The following is an 18,174-nucleotide window of genomic DNA, read 5'->3' on the forward strand; positions in this document are numbered from 1 at the left end:
AATTATCAATGAGAACATTGATATAGTAAAATTGCCGATATTTAATCAGCAAACTCGTAGATTATAAAAGTGATGAATTCACTCGAGAAACATATTTTGAGAATAAAAATAAACAGTGTACTAGATTCGGAATTTCGCCAAACTAAATCAATGTTAATATACAGATTGGTGTGTCATAAGTAAAAGGTTTTGGGTTAATAGAAGCATTCTTTTTAATTTTGTAACGTATTATCTAATAATAATAACCAATGATAAAGAAATAAATATTATCTTAGCGGCTTCTAGCTCCAGCCGAGTTCGCATCCATCCGTGGTTTGGAGTGACAGATATCGTCCAGAAAGAAGAGAGAGAGAGAGAGAGAGACCCTTCTCCTTCGTCTCCTTTGTCTTACGATGCGCTTTGAATGATTGATGTCTCATCAAAAGCGCCCTTACTGTAACAACACCAACAACAACAACAACAACATCAACACCAACAACAACAGCGGAGGCCCTTTTTCAACTATGAAGAAAGCCAAATCACAAGCCGTGGCTTTCTCTATGGAGAAGAACGGCTTGCAACAACAACAACAACAACACCATTTCGAAGACGACGATTCTTCGATGATGATCGTCGAGGAAGATCTCAAGGCCGACGCCACTGGCGTCGGATGCAGCGGACCCTCCACTGGTGTTGCTGCCAATTTGTCCAGGAAGAAAGCAACTCCTCCTCAACCCGCCAAGAAACTCGTTATCAAGCTTGTTAAAGGTGTTTCCTCACCCTCTTTTCTTCAATTCTGCTCAATTTTAGGTTTTTGATGTGTAAAGGTTCTGCCTTTTTGCATTTCGTGGATCGAAAAAGAAATTTATTGCCTTGATCTGATTAAGAAACTGTTGTGGAGTGGCAAAGAAAATTGAGATTAAATTGTTTTAGATTTAGCTTATAAATGGAGTGGAATTCGGTACTTTGTTGATTTAAAAACCTTTTTATTTGATACTTGTTCGTATGGTTTTTATTCGCAGATTGATTGCTTGATTTGAATAAGAAACTGTTTTTTGTGGTGTTCGAGAGAAAATTGAGTTTGGATTGTTCCGTTTTAGCTTAGAAATGGATTGGAGTTTCGTACATTGTTGATCCAATTTTTATTTATTTATTTGTGTACTGGTGATTTTTATTCCCAAATTGATTGCTTGATTTGGATAAGAAACTGTTTTTGTGGAGTCAGAGAGAAAATTAAAATTGGATTGTTCAGTTTTAGATAGAAATTCAAGCTGCTCTTCGAAGGGTATGGAGTTGTGACTAGTTCTTACTTTTAGCTTTAATACTTGAAAGGAGTCCAAGAGAAAATTGAGATCGAATTGTTTCATTTTAGCTTAGAAATGCAAACTGCTTTATTGTTTCAGAGGGTACATGAGCTGCTTTACTGTTTTGTATCAGTTTGACATTGCATTGAATGATTTTTTGACTATTCTTAGGTTTAACACTTAAGAGGAGTTCATGTGATGAGGGAATCATTATTGGTTTCAAATGAGAGATTCAAGCCCCATAACATTCTATTCGAGCTCCTCAACTGACCATAATTGTTCAATTAATAAGTGCTCTCAACACTTTTTTATTTTTTGATATCGCAGTCTACTAACATAAAGTTGAGATTGGGTTGCCCTTCTTAAACCTCTTGAGCTAACTGACGTAGGACATCTACAATCTTAGTTGAAGTCTTAGTAGTTTCTTAATTCTAATAGGATTTATATTTCTAGTTCTAGTAAGATTTTTATTTCATAGTTATGTTAGAAGTACAATTCTTTGTTAGTTTCTAATTTGTTTTAAAATTCGTTTTTGTTATTTATATTGTAATTAGTAGTGTTTAGAAGTATCCAAATTGAGTTACAATAGGATTATAAAGTTTCTATTATATTATAGATAGGTTAGGAATGTTATTTTTTAGTATTTTAGTAGGATTCTAAGTTGTTATGATGGAGTTATCTATATAAGGAGCTCCAAATCCAAAAATTGATAATAATCAATCAATACAATTTTTTTTTTGATCATTAAAGATAAATTTATTGAGAAGAGAACAAGGGGGGACGAGGTGACCCGCCCAATACAAAGAGAAAAGGGAGATAAAGAAAACAAAGCACAATAAAAAAACTCAGCACATCTAGCCGATATGCTCACGACAAAGAACACACCCTATCCCATCGCATGATAAAATCTTCAAAGATGATCCCCTTGAACTCTTTATGAAGTTTGCACCAAGAAAACATAAATTCCAAAATCAAAAGAATAAGTCCTTCTAACGTGGAGGTTTTCCCTTCAAAAATGTGTCGATTGTGAACTTTCCAAATACCCCAACAAATTGTAAAAGGAGCCAAGAACCAAAGGATCTGCTTGAAAGATGAGAAAGAAACCCCCCACGACAACTAGGCTTCCAAAGTCGACTTAACGGAACGAACTAGACTGAATAAGGACAAGAAGTGCGACCAAACGTGGTGGGCCACCCGACAATGAATGAAAATGTGATCTGCTGTTTCCGCCTGAGAACCACACATACAACAGTGATTTGGAGAAATAAAGCCTCTTTTGATTAACTGATCCAGCGTTGCGAGTCTTCCTAAAGCCGCCTACCAAAGGAAGAGAGATATTTTAGGGGGTATCTTGCCACCCTAGACAAAGGAATGAGGGAACGTTATTGCACTCCTTGGGGCAATACCATCGTACAACGATTTAACCATAAACCTTCCATCCCTGGTGCCTTCCCATACTTTCTTGTCTTCCGACGAGTTTTGCTTATAACTGTTTTCCACTACAACAATTAACCTCCCTAGCATATCGACCTCCTAATCATTAAAAAGTTCTTTTGAACCCAAAGTCCCAGTTTGTCATGCCAATTTCAAAAGTCTTAAAAGCCGAAATAACTTGATTCTTTTAAGGACAAAATGAAAAGATTCGGGCACAAGTCCTTAAGAGGGGACCCTTCTCATACCACCAATCCTCCCAGAATCTCACCTTATTCCCATTCCCAACTTCATACTTCACCCTTTTCTTGAAAAACAAAAGTCTTTTCAAAATACCCTTCCACACTCCACACCCCATCGCATTTCTCGCCAGACCACTCTCCCACCCATTCCTCTTAACCCCAAATTTATCAACAATTACTTTCCTCCAAAGGCTTTCCCCCTCCTCCCCTCCTCCCCAAACTTGTCATTGATTCAAAACTACGGAACCCCAAACCCCCATTATTCTTAGGCAAACATAACTTATTCCAACTCACCCAATGATGTTTTTTCAAGCTGTCTTTTCCATGCCACAAAAACTCACGACAAATTCTAATTAATTGCACTTCCACTCTCTTTGGCAAAGAGAAAAGCGATGACGTATAGATCGGAATACTAGCTAGAGCACTTTTAATGAGTGTAATCTTCCCTCCTTTAGATAAAAGCTTAGCTTTCCAAGTACTTAATCTCTTTCTCATCCTTTCAATTACCGGCTCCTAGATTTCTTTGTTTGTGTAACCCATTCCCAAAGGAAGCCCTAGATACGTGGATGGAAGAGCCCCCATCTGGAACCCAATCAATGCCGCCGCTACCTCCACCCCTTCCTCAACGCCTACCCTAAACAACTTGCTTTTACGGAGATTTACCGGAAAATCAATACAATTCTTTGCTTAAAAGAAATCTATCTTTTAGTTTTCTGGAGTTTTGAATTCATTGATTCATCCTTTTGAACCTATTGGTTTGACTTGAGTCCATTGACTCTAAATCTTACACTTCCGCTACACTTGAAAGATAAAAAAATTGATTTGTGCCAAGAAAGAAACATTTATATGATTTCTTCTTTGAGATACAAAGACAAGTTGGCAATATGCTAGCATCATTCCACTTTCCTTTACTTTGGGGTAGTGACATTGATGCAAAAGAACCAAACAATTTACTTAGATTTTCATTTTAATTGTTTTGCAATAATTTCCGAGGCATTTTTGAAATCTTTTTCCTGATAAGAAGTTTATGTTTGCCATTTGTACATGTTATGAGATTTTTTTTTTCCCATTTAGGTCTCAAAAATGTTTTGAAGCTTTTTGGAAACATTTGGAGGTATTATTATTTGTTAGATTTTTTTTGATTGGTAAATATGAGATTATATTAACAAAAGGCAGTCGAGATGACCCACCCAAGGAGTACAAATACCAACCAACAACAACTAAGACATATCAATATTATAGATCCACTCCTACCTTCCGAAAAATTACCCAAAGAACATTCCCTAAGATTCTTTGAACACTTAACAAAAAAAATAAATAAGAGACTCATAGAAGGCATAACATAACAACGTCATGGGCAGAATGCTTTATGCTCAAAGATCCTTCCATTTCTTTCATTCCATAATCCCCAACAAACAACAAAAGGTGTTATTACTCTATAAACTTGATTGGAAGAAGAAAACCCAGCCTCCCATTGCATTAAAGAGTGAATCAAGGCTTGAGTTGAAGTTGGAAGACATTCCACAATTCCAAACAAAGTAAGGAAATTACCAGTGTTTTCAAATGGCATATGCGACCATATGCGTTGCATATGTTAGATAGCATATCGCATATGCCACACAACAACTTAAAAAATTGATTAAAAAAATCAAAAAAATCAGAAAAATTGAAAATGATGTCCAAAAATACATAGATACCAAAAAAATACATGAATGAAGCATCAATCCAAATATAAAATATCTAATACAAGTCATACACATAGAAATTAGAAATATTCAAAGTACAAAACTAGTGAACAACTAATTATGTTGATGATAACCAGCCATATACTCCACACAACCCTCTCTAATCTATTGTGGCACATCTCTGACGTCACCACTGTTGGGTTTAGTCTCACCTTGGACACAAATTTTCTTATCTCTCTCCTTATTAGCTCCTGGGCCTCTCCACTCATTGCCAATTGGTTTTGAGTTGGACCCCCAAATTTATCAGTTACCTCCATTATCATCGTCACTCCCATTCACGTTGTCGTATGAATTATCACCTTCTTCAGCATATTCTTAATCATCTTCAATTTCATCTTCATCTGATCTCACCAAAACTTCATCCACATCCAGAGGCTCTTGACATTCATTATCTTCATATTCTTATATTTCGTCTTCTTCATCAAGTAGTTGTTGACTCGATCGGCCACCTCTTTTTCTTTGGCATGAGCTCTCATAGGGTGTCGGTGCAAAAGCAACTTGCTGAACTTGTGCTCAAGTGGGATCTTCTCCTTTGAACATTGGCTCATCCATTGCATCAGAAATCCATGGATGATCTCCATTAAGGTCATTAAGGGAGATGAGGTCATAAGACCCTGTTGTTTTTTTCCTCTGTAAGAATCTTTTGCTCTATCTTTGATTATATTGCACAAAAATCAAGTCATTGAGCTTTTGCTGCTCAAGTTGATTCCTCTTCTTGGTGTGAATCTGTTATTTTTATTCAAATATACATGCATCAATTAAAAAATTGTTAGATTAAGAAAATAAAGTAAGAATTTGAAATTCAAAAAATATATCAAATGTAAATTGATTAAATAAAAAAGATGAGAAATAAAATCAAATTACCATCTCAAATGTACTCCAGTTGTGCTCGCATCCGGATGCAAAACACGTTAAGCCAAAAATTTGTATGGTCAATTTCTTCAAATCTGGATCCTTTGAAATTTGATCTACTCCATATTGTGCCCACCAATCAGCTATCATACTTAATTAAAAAATATTTTAGTATTTTGAATTTGAAGACTTGAATGAATCTAAATAAATCATATTTAATATTATTCTTACTTGGAGTCTTTGTTGTCTTGTTTCTAATGACGATCTCCCTCCCGAAGATTCCTTCACGGTTCTTGTACCGATCCAATTGTGAAGATATTTTGTCTTTTTCATCTTTCGTTGGAACCATTCGTTTTAGAACATCAAGGAACCCAATCATGTGTGTTGAATTTGCTTCATCACGATTAACGACTTAAAAGTACACAGCGGGATTGAGAATGTATGCAGCCGAATGCAAGACATACAACATTTGGTTCCCCCATCTCTTGTTTGCAATGTCAATTACAATTTTATAACTTCTTTCTCTAAATGCATAATTTTCTATCATTTTTAATTTGACTTTTTCCATATAATCATAAATGTAACCCATTCACAGTTTTTCATCACCATCCACCAATCTTAGGACAATAATTAGTGGTTTGGCATTTCTTAAGTCCTTAGAAACATTAGTCCAAAAGTTTTGAGAAAGAATGATTTGTACAATTAGTTTACCTTCGGTCTTTTTTGACCAAGGCTCGTTATTCCATTCGGCTAACACTACAAAGCTTCTAAGTTCATTTTTCTTTCCATTCAAGCTTTGTGTCGTCAAAAGATCATTGCAAATCGGGTAATATCTGATCTAAGTAAGTTTTCACCAATATGTTTTCTCATTCCTTGCAACAATAATTTTTCTAGCTCTAACAACACTTTTAATATGAAACTTACCCATATCTTCTAAAATAAGATCAATACAATGTGCCACACAAGACGATCAATACAAAGGAGGTCTCTTGTCCATTATAGGGGTGTCAATGAGTCAGTTCCAGTTTGGTTCCTAAGGAACTTAGAACCATACCCATTATATTAGTTCGGTTCTTGTTCCAAACATAAATGGAGCCCGAACCGGAATCGCCAAAAATCACGGGTACCCATCGGTTCCGATTCTGAAAAATTAAATGAGAAAAAAAAATATTTCAAATTATTATAAATTTTTTTTTCTTTCAAAAAATTATCATATTATCAACAAAATTGTTAACTTAGTTATAATTTGTTATACTTAAGATTCAAATTAATTATTTTTTTCAAAAATAAAAATTTATCTTTATTAAAATTAATAATTTTTTAGAAGAGCAACTCATTTTAAGTTTAAATCAAAAATTGAATTTTTTTTATGTAACATGCATTTATTTTTGAAATAAAAAATACCTTAAATCATCATAGTAAAGAAAGAAATGACAAAATAAATCGGTTCCGGGTACCCATTGGATAGAACCTAATGTTTCTGGTTCCTTTCGGTTCGGTTCCACTTTAGACCCGACTCTAATCGGTTCCAATAAAAAGGGATCCGGAACTGGGGTATTCGGTTCCAGTTCTGGTTCTATTTCGGTTAAATGGGTACCCATTGACACCCCAAGTCCATTAAAAAGCGACTTGCAACCACATATGTAGCTGCATTGTCCGTTACCACTTGGACGACATTTTGTTCTCCGATTTCATTAATTACACCATCTAATAATTTAAAAATATATTCGGCCATGTGGGAATTAGCTAATGCATCTACAAATTTAAAAAACATGGTTCTGATTGGACAATTAACTACAAGTTAATTAATGTTCGACTGAATCTATCAGTCCATCCATCGGCCATTAAAGTTCATCCATGTGTCTTCTATTTCTCTCGATATTTAATTGAGAAAACCTTGAGTGAACTCTACTTCTTTCGTTAGACACAGCTCCCTAATTTCATGGTAAGATATGCTTTAAGTCTCGGTCCAAATTGTCCTATGGCCTCAACCATGATCTTAAAATTTTTCAATTTAACAGTATTAAAGGCATTACTAGTTTGGTGTAGCCATGTTGTTATGTATTGGATAGTAGTTTTTCTATCCTTTACACAGTCCTCGATTGTGGTTTGTGCGGGTTCTTTTCCCTTTTCTCTTTGGATAACCACATCTTCTAGATGTGGCCTACACCATCTATCTAGTGGACCAGAAACTCTTTTAGAGGCTCTTCTTTATGGTGCAATAGGTGGTCTAGAACGTTCGGCTGACGTGGTTGTGGGGGGAGTATCATTTACATAAATTCCATCATTGTCATCCTCATCATCCTCATCAACCCCATTACTACCTCCACCTTCAATGCAATTTTCTAATATGGCGGCATCATCTTGTTTTTTCCTAGAGGTCTTGTCCAAATATTCCATTATTTCCTGTTTGATTTTGGGACTTAACTTTTTGACATGCCCTACCATTTGACCTCGGCATGTGAGCAAGGTATTGCATGTGGCGTGTGATTCCTCCTTGGCTTATGTAGCCACATAATTCAAATACCACTTGATTTTTTCGATGGCACTACGGTAATGATTGTATTTCCAACTGGGGTTATTCGATTTGGGCCTAATGGAGGAGTTGGCCAATGAAGAAATGTTCCTTAAATGTCAAACAAAAAATAAGTAAAATAATTTTATAAATACCTCAAATCCAAGCTTGTTGATTCTTGATCTTGAATGATTCTTGAATTTTTAATCTTGATTTTGAGTCTTGAAAAGCTTGATTCTCGATTCTTGATTCTTGGGTCTTGATCTTGATTCTTGAAAGTTGAAACTTGGAGTTTTGCTCTTGAATCTTCTTGAATTTGGAAGAATAAGAAAAATGCGTAGAGACTCGAGTAGAGAATAGAGAGGAGAAATGGAAAATGTAGAATTTTTGATCTTGAATTTGATTTTGATTCTAGACTTGTAAAATGTTTGTATGTGCTTAATAGAAGTTGTATTTGAAGAAGAAATGAGGGATGTAAGAGTGGGCTTTTATAACCAAATAAGAAGGCAAAAAATACTAAAAAAAAAACGGAGTTGTTGTCCAATGGCTATATTTTTAGCTGTTGGACACATATGCCATCGCATATAGCAGTATGTGATCACATATTTCTAGTATGTGATGACATACTGTGTAACCTATTGAATTTCCGCATATACCACGATGGTATATGTGCTTTTGCCCCTAGATTTCACATATTCGCATATGCGATCGTATTTGACAACATTGGAAATTACACCAAACCTTCCTAGCCAAAGAGAAATGAATAAGGTTGTGTTCCACATCCTTAAACCAATCCTTACAAAGATAATAGCAATTCAAACCATAAAATCTTCTCCTCATAAGTTTGTCCATTATGCTAATTTTACCTGGCATTGCCAGCCACATGGAAAGGGATACCTTTGAAGGAACTTTTGCGCTCCACATTGCCTTGTCTTGAAATACATTAGCATTAGCCTGACTCATGGATTGATAAAGGATCTCAGAAAAAAGTACTAGTCTCTAGACCGATCTTACACTTTACTATCCTCTTACCCCACCAGAATCGAGATTGACTCCACACGACTAGACTATTTGACAATGCTATCAATCTCCTTCAACCATTTGATTCTAGATTTCTATTTCCAACTAATTTCCTTCATATCGGCCAATTTTTGAAATTCCACCTCAAAATTTCCCGCCTTGCCCTATTCTTAGCTGACAACAAAGAAATTTCTTCCTTCTTATCCATATCAATTTTCAGGAGAATTTCCTTTTTCTTAAGCTCCACCTTTCCAAAGGTCTCCCCGTTCCATCTTTTCAACCTCTTTTATCTTTTTTTTTTTTTTTCTCTTGAAGAAAACACTAGGCCTCCCTCAAAATCCATCTCATTCCACCACTCCTGGATCAAGTCCCTAAAGTTGGGATGCAACAACCAGATGTTCTGGAATTTGAAGGGACTTGGGCACTGCTTAACTTGATCTACTGCCAAAGAGATAGGGCAATGATGTGAAGCCGAATTTGGGATCGATTCCTAAACAATGTCCTTTGCTCCTCCTAGACTGACGATACCATTAATCTATCCAGCATATTTAACACTGGATTCTCTTGGTTGTTTGACTAGGTAAATCCTCTCCCACAAAGAGGAATACCCACTAGCTCATTCCTATTGATAAAGTCCCCAAATTTCCTCATTCTGGATGTCACCCACGGCCTTCCAAGCTTTTCAAAGGAAAATTGGATGACATTAAAGTCTCCCTAGACACCAAGGCTAATCCCGTCTAGCACAAACATCATGTAGTTCCATCCAAGATTTCTCTCGCTCCAAATCCATATTAAGACCATGCACCCCCAAAAAAACCACAGGAATTCCTTGCTTACTTCCTTGCATAGAATCGATACTAAGAAAGCTTCGATAAGATCCTCTTCCACTTCAATAGAACTTTCATTTCATGTTACCACACCCATTGTTGACAAATAATTCCAACCAATATTCCTGGAGCCCCAAATCTCTCCAATTACCTGGGCATCTATCAATTCGAACTTTGATTCTTGGTGCACCACCTAATGTAGCTCACAATGCACAAGGTCTTGACCACACCCATCTATGCCTTATCATTAAACCCATGAACATTCCAAGAAAGAACTAATCAACATTAAAGACCAATGCATCAGTCCCCTCCACCTTGCTGAAGAAGACTTCTTAGGAAACTCATTGACATCCATCTTCAAATATAACACTTCCTTGGCCAATCTGACCTCTTTCTTCTTGACAATTCACGTTAACTTCCACACCATTCGACCTCAATGGCCTTTTAATACACATGTCTAACACATTTGGTTGCGTTCTTTCCTTTGGCTATCTACACTCATTCAACTGATTCGAAATCAGCCCACATATTTCTAACCAGGAGCCTTCCACTCTTCTAATATAACAACAAACCACACTTGCCTCCGCTTTGGATACTAATAAATCAATTGGTGCAATAAATAAACAAGATCTAGTTCTTCTCGAATTGGAGGAAATCAGGTTTTGCTCTTATTGGAGGAAATTAGGTCTATGATTTATTGGCTCAATCAGTAAATTTGAAGGAGATGGATGATTTGGTTAAGTTCATGTAGATATCTTTGTGGATTTATTTCAATTCATTAGTAGTGAAACTTTCAAAATGTTCTTTGGTGATGAGATTTTTGATGTCCAATAATTTTTTTTTTTTTGATAGCTAAACCATAAATATATTAAGAAGGCGGTCGAGATGACCACCCAGAATTACAAGAGAAAAGCAGAACAAAACATAAAAATAAAAATTACAAGGAATAAAGGGCCTCCCATTTAAAAACGAAATCCTCAAAGAAGAGCCCTTTGATAGTTAAACGAACCTTACACCAAAAGAACATCAAGGCAAGAATATTCTCCTATTTTTTCAATCCCTAAGAAGATTCTCCTATTTTTTCAAACCAAATGCCCCAGTAGATTGCAAAAGGAAGCAAAACCCATAGTTTTTTTTTCCTACCAATGAAAAGGTTCACTTTGCAGTAAAATACATGGACAAACAAGAATTAGGCAAAAGCCAACTTACGTTAAAGAGGCGGAGAAAATGAGACTATAAATTTGAGACAAAAGGCCAGTGAATAAAGATATGATCAATAGATTCCATGCAATCATAACAAAAAGCACAGAAATTTGGAGAGACAAAACCTTTACCAATAAGATGATCCAAGGTTAGCAATTTATCGAATAACCAACCCCTTGGGCCTGAAAAACATTTCTAAAAGAGTTGACTTAGAAACATCTTTTCTTGTTGCAGGTCCATTCCCAATAGTCACTCCTAGAAGGCTCTACGCATAAAGAGTCCAATTTGGAAAATAGGTCTGCTAGCTCTTGAAGTTCCCAATCATTGGAAACCCTCTTAAAATCCAAGTCCCACAAAATTTCAACCCCGTTTTGAATGAAAAAATTCGAAATGGGCAAATTCTTTTTGGTCGAAAGCTCATAGAGTAAGGGAAAAAATACGGATGATGAGGTTTCACCAACCCACTTGTCTTCCCTAAATCTAACCCTTTCATCATTCCCTACTTTGAATGCTATCCCCTTTCTGAAATCTTGATAACCCTTTACAATACCTGATGCAGGACGATGAGGGGAGATACGCAAATAGATGGTTTTTAGGGAATTTGGTTTAGGATTTTGGGTAAGGATTAAGGTTTTGAGATTGGGTTTACGATTTGGGTTAAGATAGGGTAAACCTAAATGGTAAAATGAAAATTTTATTTCAATTATTGGAGGATAGAGAAAATGTTAAAGGTTTATAGGGTAAGGAAATGATTAAAGGTTAAAAAATAAAAAATAAAAAAAAGGGAATTCAAGAATCAAGGATCAAGAATAAGAAAGGGGTTTCAAGATTCAAGAATTCTAGAAAATCAAGAACAATGAACTAAAAGAAAAAAGAAAAAAAATAAAAGAATAGAAAAGAAAAATAAAGATTAGAAGAAAATAATGTTATATTGTCTCACTCCAAAATGACTTCACACCACAACCATTGTTGGGAAGATCAATCTCAAGTTTTCTTTTTATTCATCATTCTTAAAAAAAAAAAAAAAACCTAATAAAGAAAATAAATCAAAGAGTCCTAATCAAACTAAAACACCAAATAAATAACCTAGTTTTCATAATTTTTTCTCTCCCAACTTTTCAAACTATAATAAACTTAAATATAAGACAAACTAAAGTTATTAAATTACCCCTAAATATTATACTAAGATCATAAGCCAATAAAACATGAAAATAAGCCCCTAAAATATAAAATTAAATCCTAAAATAGAAAACTAAATAAATAACTAATTTAAAATAATCTCAAACAATAAATCTAGACCCAAATAAGTGAAAACTTAAATAATTACAAATTTCCCATCGGAACCCTTGACCATTGGCTTGATATGCATTTTGCATTATTGTCCTCTGGTTGGAGAAAACTCGTCCTCAAGTTTTAAAGTACTTGAGAATGATCATGACAATTTGTGGTTCGTCCCTTTTGACAAAGATTCGTCCTCGTGTCTTGATGTTGTGTTGAACCATTAACTTCTAAATTTGTTTTCCCCAAATTTGCCTTAATAACGCCAACCATTTACCAAGCAACGCACTATTGGTCAATCTAAAACCTTTGATCCCCTAGCCTCCCTTTTTCTTTGGGGTGTACACAATCTTCCACTTTACCAAATGATATTTACGCTTCCCATCTTTGTCGTTCCACAAGAACTCTCTAATCAAGTTTTTCAATTTTACCTCGACACTCTTTGGGATGTAGAACAAAGATAAATGATTCACCAGAATACTTTCCAAAGTGCTTTTGATTAAAGTCAATTTATTGCCTTTGGAAGAATAATTTGCTTTCCAAGAGCTCAATCTCTTATTTTCCAATTTTATTTCTAACACCTTATTGAGATTGGAAGGACTTATTAGAGAACAAGTGGAAGAAAACATGCAAAGGGAACTCTTGTGCACATCCAAAGAAAGGATTAGAAAATACTCTATTTGAGAGTTATCAAAATTTATCAATTTGTTCCTATCTAATGGAACACTACTGGATCAAATGACAAAGACATTGTTGAGAAAGAGATGTCTTTTCTTGGATGAAATGAAACATTTGATTCATGTAACAAGAGAAAGATTTCCCATTGTTTAGCCGGAAAGACATGTTGCCGTGAAAGAGGGATTAAGTGGAACATAATTGACCGGGTGGTAGAGTCCATCAAACACAATGAGATGTTATTCTTTGTGTAGGGGAAAATGATTTGGCTCAAAGTAGTAGGCCTCCTAAATTCTCTGATCAACAATCAAAGACCAAGAGTTGTTTGAAACTGAAACAAATAGATGCCCAAAAAGTCAAGTCGTGGATATCTTCTCATTGGAAAATAGACAATCATCTTCGATGAGGCATAACTTTTCTACTCAAATATTTGACTAGAGTTTGTCGGAAATCTCGTTTCAATATGTACTACAACTATTTTACGACTCTTATCGACATTATGAGGTTTTGAACCTCAAAACTGGATTAGAAGTTTGGTGTCGGCTGAATGAATCTTATGTCTCTATTCAATTTTTTCTAAAGCAACACCTTTATTGTAACGTGTTTGTATCCACTTGTACTTCCTCAATCCACATTGTTTTTGGTTTTTCTTTCGCTCTTTTAGAACCTTGAACTTGCACATTACTTCTATATGGAGGTGTAACTCGCCTTTGTTGTTCATGACGCCATGACCCAACCATCTTAATCTACTTTCCCTCCGTCCGTTTATTACCTATTGGGGTTACTAATTCATTTTCTCAAATGTGTCCATTTCTAATTTTGTCATTTTTGATTTTCCTTACTTCATTTCATACCAACATCCTTTCTCCACTATTCTCAATCTATGCACATCTCAAAATCCTCATCCAAAAGTCTATGCACACGTTGTTTCTGAATTACCCAACAGTCAGCTTCAAAAAGCATAACCGTCTTACGGTCATCTTATAAAATTTTCGTTTTAGTTTGATTGTGATGTGTTTAATAATATGGCACTCTTGAAGTATACCTTCACTTAAACAATCTAACTTTAATTCAATGGACAACATCCTCCTAAATCACTCTATCCTAATGTATAATAAAACCAATGTAAAGAAAATGGTCACTTTAGGGTATTTCTTGGCCATGCATTTATTTATTTATATTTTTTATAGGTTCTTGGTCATCATTTTTTTACTAGCCTTTTCTTCTATGGGTGCCATCGCTAAAGTTGCACTATAGACATGTATATATTCTATCCTGGTTCTACTTATTCTAAATCCCTTGGACTCAAAAACAACTCTCCAGATTTCTATTTTGCGTTAACCCCTTCACTCGTCCCATCAACTAATATTATGTTATATGCAAATCCCATATATCAAGGGATCTACTCTTGAATATTAGTAATACTTCATCTATAACTGGAGCAAACATATACTGACTTAGAGTAGATCCCTGATTTAAACTAATTGTAATTGGAAACTCGTTTGTTTCATCCGTATTTATTTTTATTCTTGTCATACCTCTCTCCTACATGTCCTCAAAGCATTATTTTCTTATAAATAGGTGTTATGAAAGCATTGTTAAAAAACCTTTTGATTATTAAAAAAAACAGAACTTTTGATTATTGCATGAAATTCACCTTTCGGTTTTCTTTATAAGTTCATATGTGAACTACAAGTGAACTACTAGGATTGTTTAATTGTCATCTTACAAGAAGTTTTTCTTATATTTCCTTCTATGAAATTTTGGCTTCAATGCTTATTGAAGTTTTATTCCTTACTTTTCCAATCATTCTATCAGTTGCTTGCATTAGTAGTTTATATCATATTTTAGTCAGTTGAGTGCAATTAAGAGTCTTGTAGAGCTGTTGTGCGACCATGTAGGCATACCTATTTATGGTTTTATATATGAGTAGTTGAATGAGTGTTTGGTATCATTTTTTCTGCTGTGACCGCTTCGTTTCCCAGCTTACTGATCGAAAGAAAAAAAACGAAAAGAAAAGAAAAGAAAAGAAAAGAAAAGAAAAAAAGAAAGTTTCGTTTGATTGAATGTAAGACAGTCTACTTCCCAAAAACTCAGTGAGTTTTAGTCTTCAAAAATTTTTCACGTTATGAATTCAAGTTAGTTTCTATGGAGATTTGTTTTTTAAACACTTATCTTTGAAGTGGGTCATTGTGGCCTAGTACTGGAGTAGGAATTTTCTTTGGCATAGTGGAAAGGTGCACTCCACTTATGGATGTAGTAGTGTCTAGAAAGGCATTCAGTATGAGTCGGAGTTTGCAAAGAGATACAACTTAGGGAGGGTACAGTATCTAAGGTTTGCTTTTGGGAGGATTGTTGATGTGAGCAGATCACTCTCAAGGTTGAGTTTTTAAATTTATTAGCATTTTCTAGTAGAAAAATCACCTATTTAATGATTTTGTGGTTTGTATTGGTGAAGTATTATCATGGGACTTCCGTATAAGAGAAACCTCAGGCCTCTATTTCTGACCTGCTTGCTCGCATCAACGATACTCGCTTTTCATCTGCATCTATTATTCTTTGGATTTTTCTGTTGGGATCTGTTTGTTTGTTGGGAAATCTTTTTCCTGGGAAAATGAGAAATTGCGGGCATTTGCTGAGATATTGATTTTTTATTGAAACTCGATGTTTCCATGATTGCAGGTAAATATTTTCTTCTAAACCCCCCATTCCCTCCCAATTGGTGGTTGGGGGAGGTCTCTCTCAATTGGTACTTGCTTATTTTGTCACATAATGGAGTTTTGTCAATGTTTCCTTCTATGCACTTATTTGTAGTGCTGCTTTTCATGGTCTTACCATTCAATCATCTCAAAATTCTTATCTCGGCTACAGAGATTATCTGCATCTGTTATTTCGTGATTAAATAACATTTCTCTCTTTAGAATGTATTCTGCACTCTTCTTCCCCTCTGTTGATCCATATGCAATGATTGCTTGGGAAGCTCATCTTATTTAAGTCACGAGCTCTAATTCCATGGGGGGTGGTCTCCTGGATCGCTCCTCCTTATCAATGATAGAACCCATATAACATAACTACATAATTGGTTGTTTTGGGGTATGTGCTGGTTGTAAATCTTCACCAATGTCATATCTCTGTTGTATAGTTAATTGTGTGGGTTTTATGAGATTCTTTAAAAACCTAGTAAACAATTTTTTTCTTCATCCTACACGCATCTTTGCAGATTTGACTTTGTCTGAATGACATTGAATTTACATCTCTTTGTCATGTATAAGTTGATCTGTATCAGCGGTTTTATGACTTAACTATTAATGAGGAATAGATATATTTCACAATGTACTTTGTTTGTTGCTGTGAGGTGGTAAACGATGAGTGTTGAACGTCAATACATGCCCCTGCTTTTTTTACTCATAGTTGGCCGAAACCCGCAAGGTCCCACATCCTAATTTTATTAGGAGACTTTAAATAATGTCCCGAACAAACATATGTAAGTTGTTGGAAATTTGGAGTTTGCAATACTTGATTTGAGTCATTTATACTTTGTTTCTCAAGACTTGTATTTTTTCCCCCTAGTGGCATCAGCTTTAGTTATATGTTCACTTTCTGTTAGGCAACCATGTATTACATTTTAATTCAGTGAAGAATTGATATATCTCACATCATCATGTGATTGCATTAACTTCTAATGTGTTCACGAATCTAATGAATATGTTGCATATGTAAATAAATTGCTGGTAATTGGCATGTACATGAAGTAAAAAATTATCCTGGAAGTCCTTTTTTCCCAGAAGGCTTCAAAGTTTCAAATGCCTGATGTGTTCTTTTTTTTTTCATTTTCCATTTATTTCCGTGAAGCTAAACCAAAGCTCCCAACAAATTTCGAAGAGGATACATGGGCAACATTGAGGTCAGCCATTAGTGCTATATTCTTGAAGCAACCAGATCCTTGTGACTCTGAGAAGCTTTATCAGGCAGGTTTTATCATATTAGTTTCTCTCTTTTCATAATATGATATCATTTCCACATCTGATTATGTGAATTAGGTTTCACAATAAACCATTTATCTTGCCCTTAGGCTGTTTGTGATCTCTGCCTGCACAAAATGGGAGGGAATCTTTATCAACGAATTGAAAAGGAATGCGAAGCACACATATCCACTGCACTACAATCGTTGGTTGGCCAGAGCCCAGATTTGGTGGTATTCTTGTCGCTTGTGGAGAAATGCTGGCAAGATCTTTGTGATCAGATGCTGATGATTCGTGGCATAGCCTTATATCTTGACAGAACGTATGTGAAACAAACACCAAATGTGCGTTCATTGTGGGATATGGGGTTGCAGCTGTTCCGCAAGCATCTCTCTTTATCAACAGAAGTTGAGCACAAAACGGTCACTGGTCTTCTAAGACTGATTGAGAAGGAAAGGTATTTCTTTAAGCTTTAAGGGTTTCGATCTTTTATGAGAGATGAAGAGATCTTTCCTAGATTTTCAAGATTTATTCAACTTTGGTAGGCATTTTACCCTTGTTGAAACCATTTTTACTTGTATTGTCCATTGAAGATTATTTTTTTTTGATAAGTATAATATATTAATGAAGGGGCAAAAACAAAGAGGCCGAGGAGGCCTCACAAAGAGCTACAAAAAAAGAAAGTTAAAACGTCAATGATTACATAATGAGTTCCATCTAAAAAGAAAGTCATCAAATGTAACTCCCGTAAAATCTATGTTCTGTTTAGACCAAAGATACAATAAGCCCAAAATCTCCAAGAACCTGCCGTGAGGACTTCTCATCTTGTTGTTGAACACCCTGTTATTTCTTTCGTTCCACACCCCCCAAACAATAGCTGAGGGAAGAATAGTCCAAATGTATCTTTTCCTGGATAAGAATGCATTGTTGGCCCACTCTTCCAACAATGGGGAGAACTTACAAGGAAAGACCCAATGAGTACGGAATAATCCAAGAAAAGTTGACCAAATAATGTGAGAAAAGGAGCAATGAATTAAAACATGATCCACAGTTTCACTGTCCATCAAGCAAAGGGGACCACAGTTTGGTATGATCCAACCCCGAACAATTAAATTATCCAACATGAGAATCCTCCCAAGGG

At 35.3% G+C, this 18,174-nt stretch overlaps 1 protein-coding gene across 1 annotated transcript in view; it reads left to right on the forward strand.

Moving 5' to 3' along the window:
• Positions 1–277: 277 nt before the first annotated feature.
• The window catches only part of LOC147387966 (cullin-4-like), a 36,363-nt gene continuing 18,466 nt past the window's right edge, over positions 278–18,174 (forward strand). The window contains exons 1-3 of the mRNA XM_086420891.1: positions 278–747; positions 16,924–17,039; positions 17,144–17,490. Of these exons, the coding sequence (XP_086277017.1) occupies positions 411–747; positions 16,924–17,039; positions 17,144–17,490 (800 nt within the window). The 5' untranslated portion in view covers positions 278–410. The remainder of the gene's footprint in view (positions 748–16,923; positions 17,040–17,143; positions 17,491–18,174) is intronic.

Source organism: Akebia trifoliata, chromosome 13 (genome assembly GCF_017979445.1).
Source record: "Akebia trifoliata isolate Shusen 1 chromosome 13, ASM1797944v1, whole genome shotgun sequence".
NCBI classification, from domain to species: domain Eukaryota; kingdom Viridiplantae; phylum Streptophyta; class Magnoliopsida; order Ranunculales; family Lardizabalaceae; genus Akebia; species Akebia trifoliata.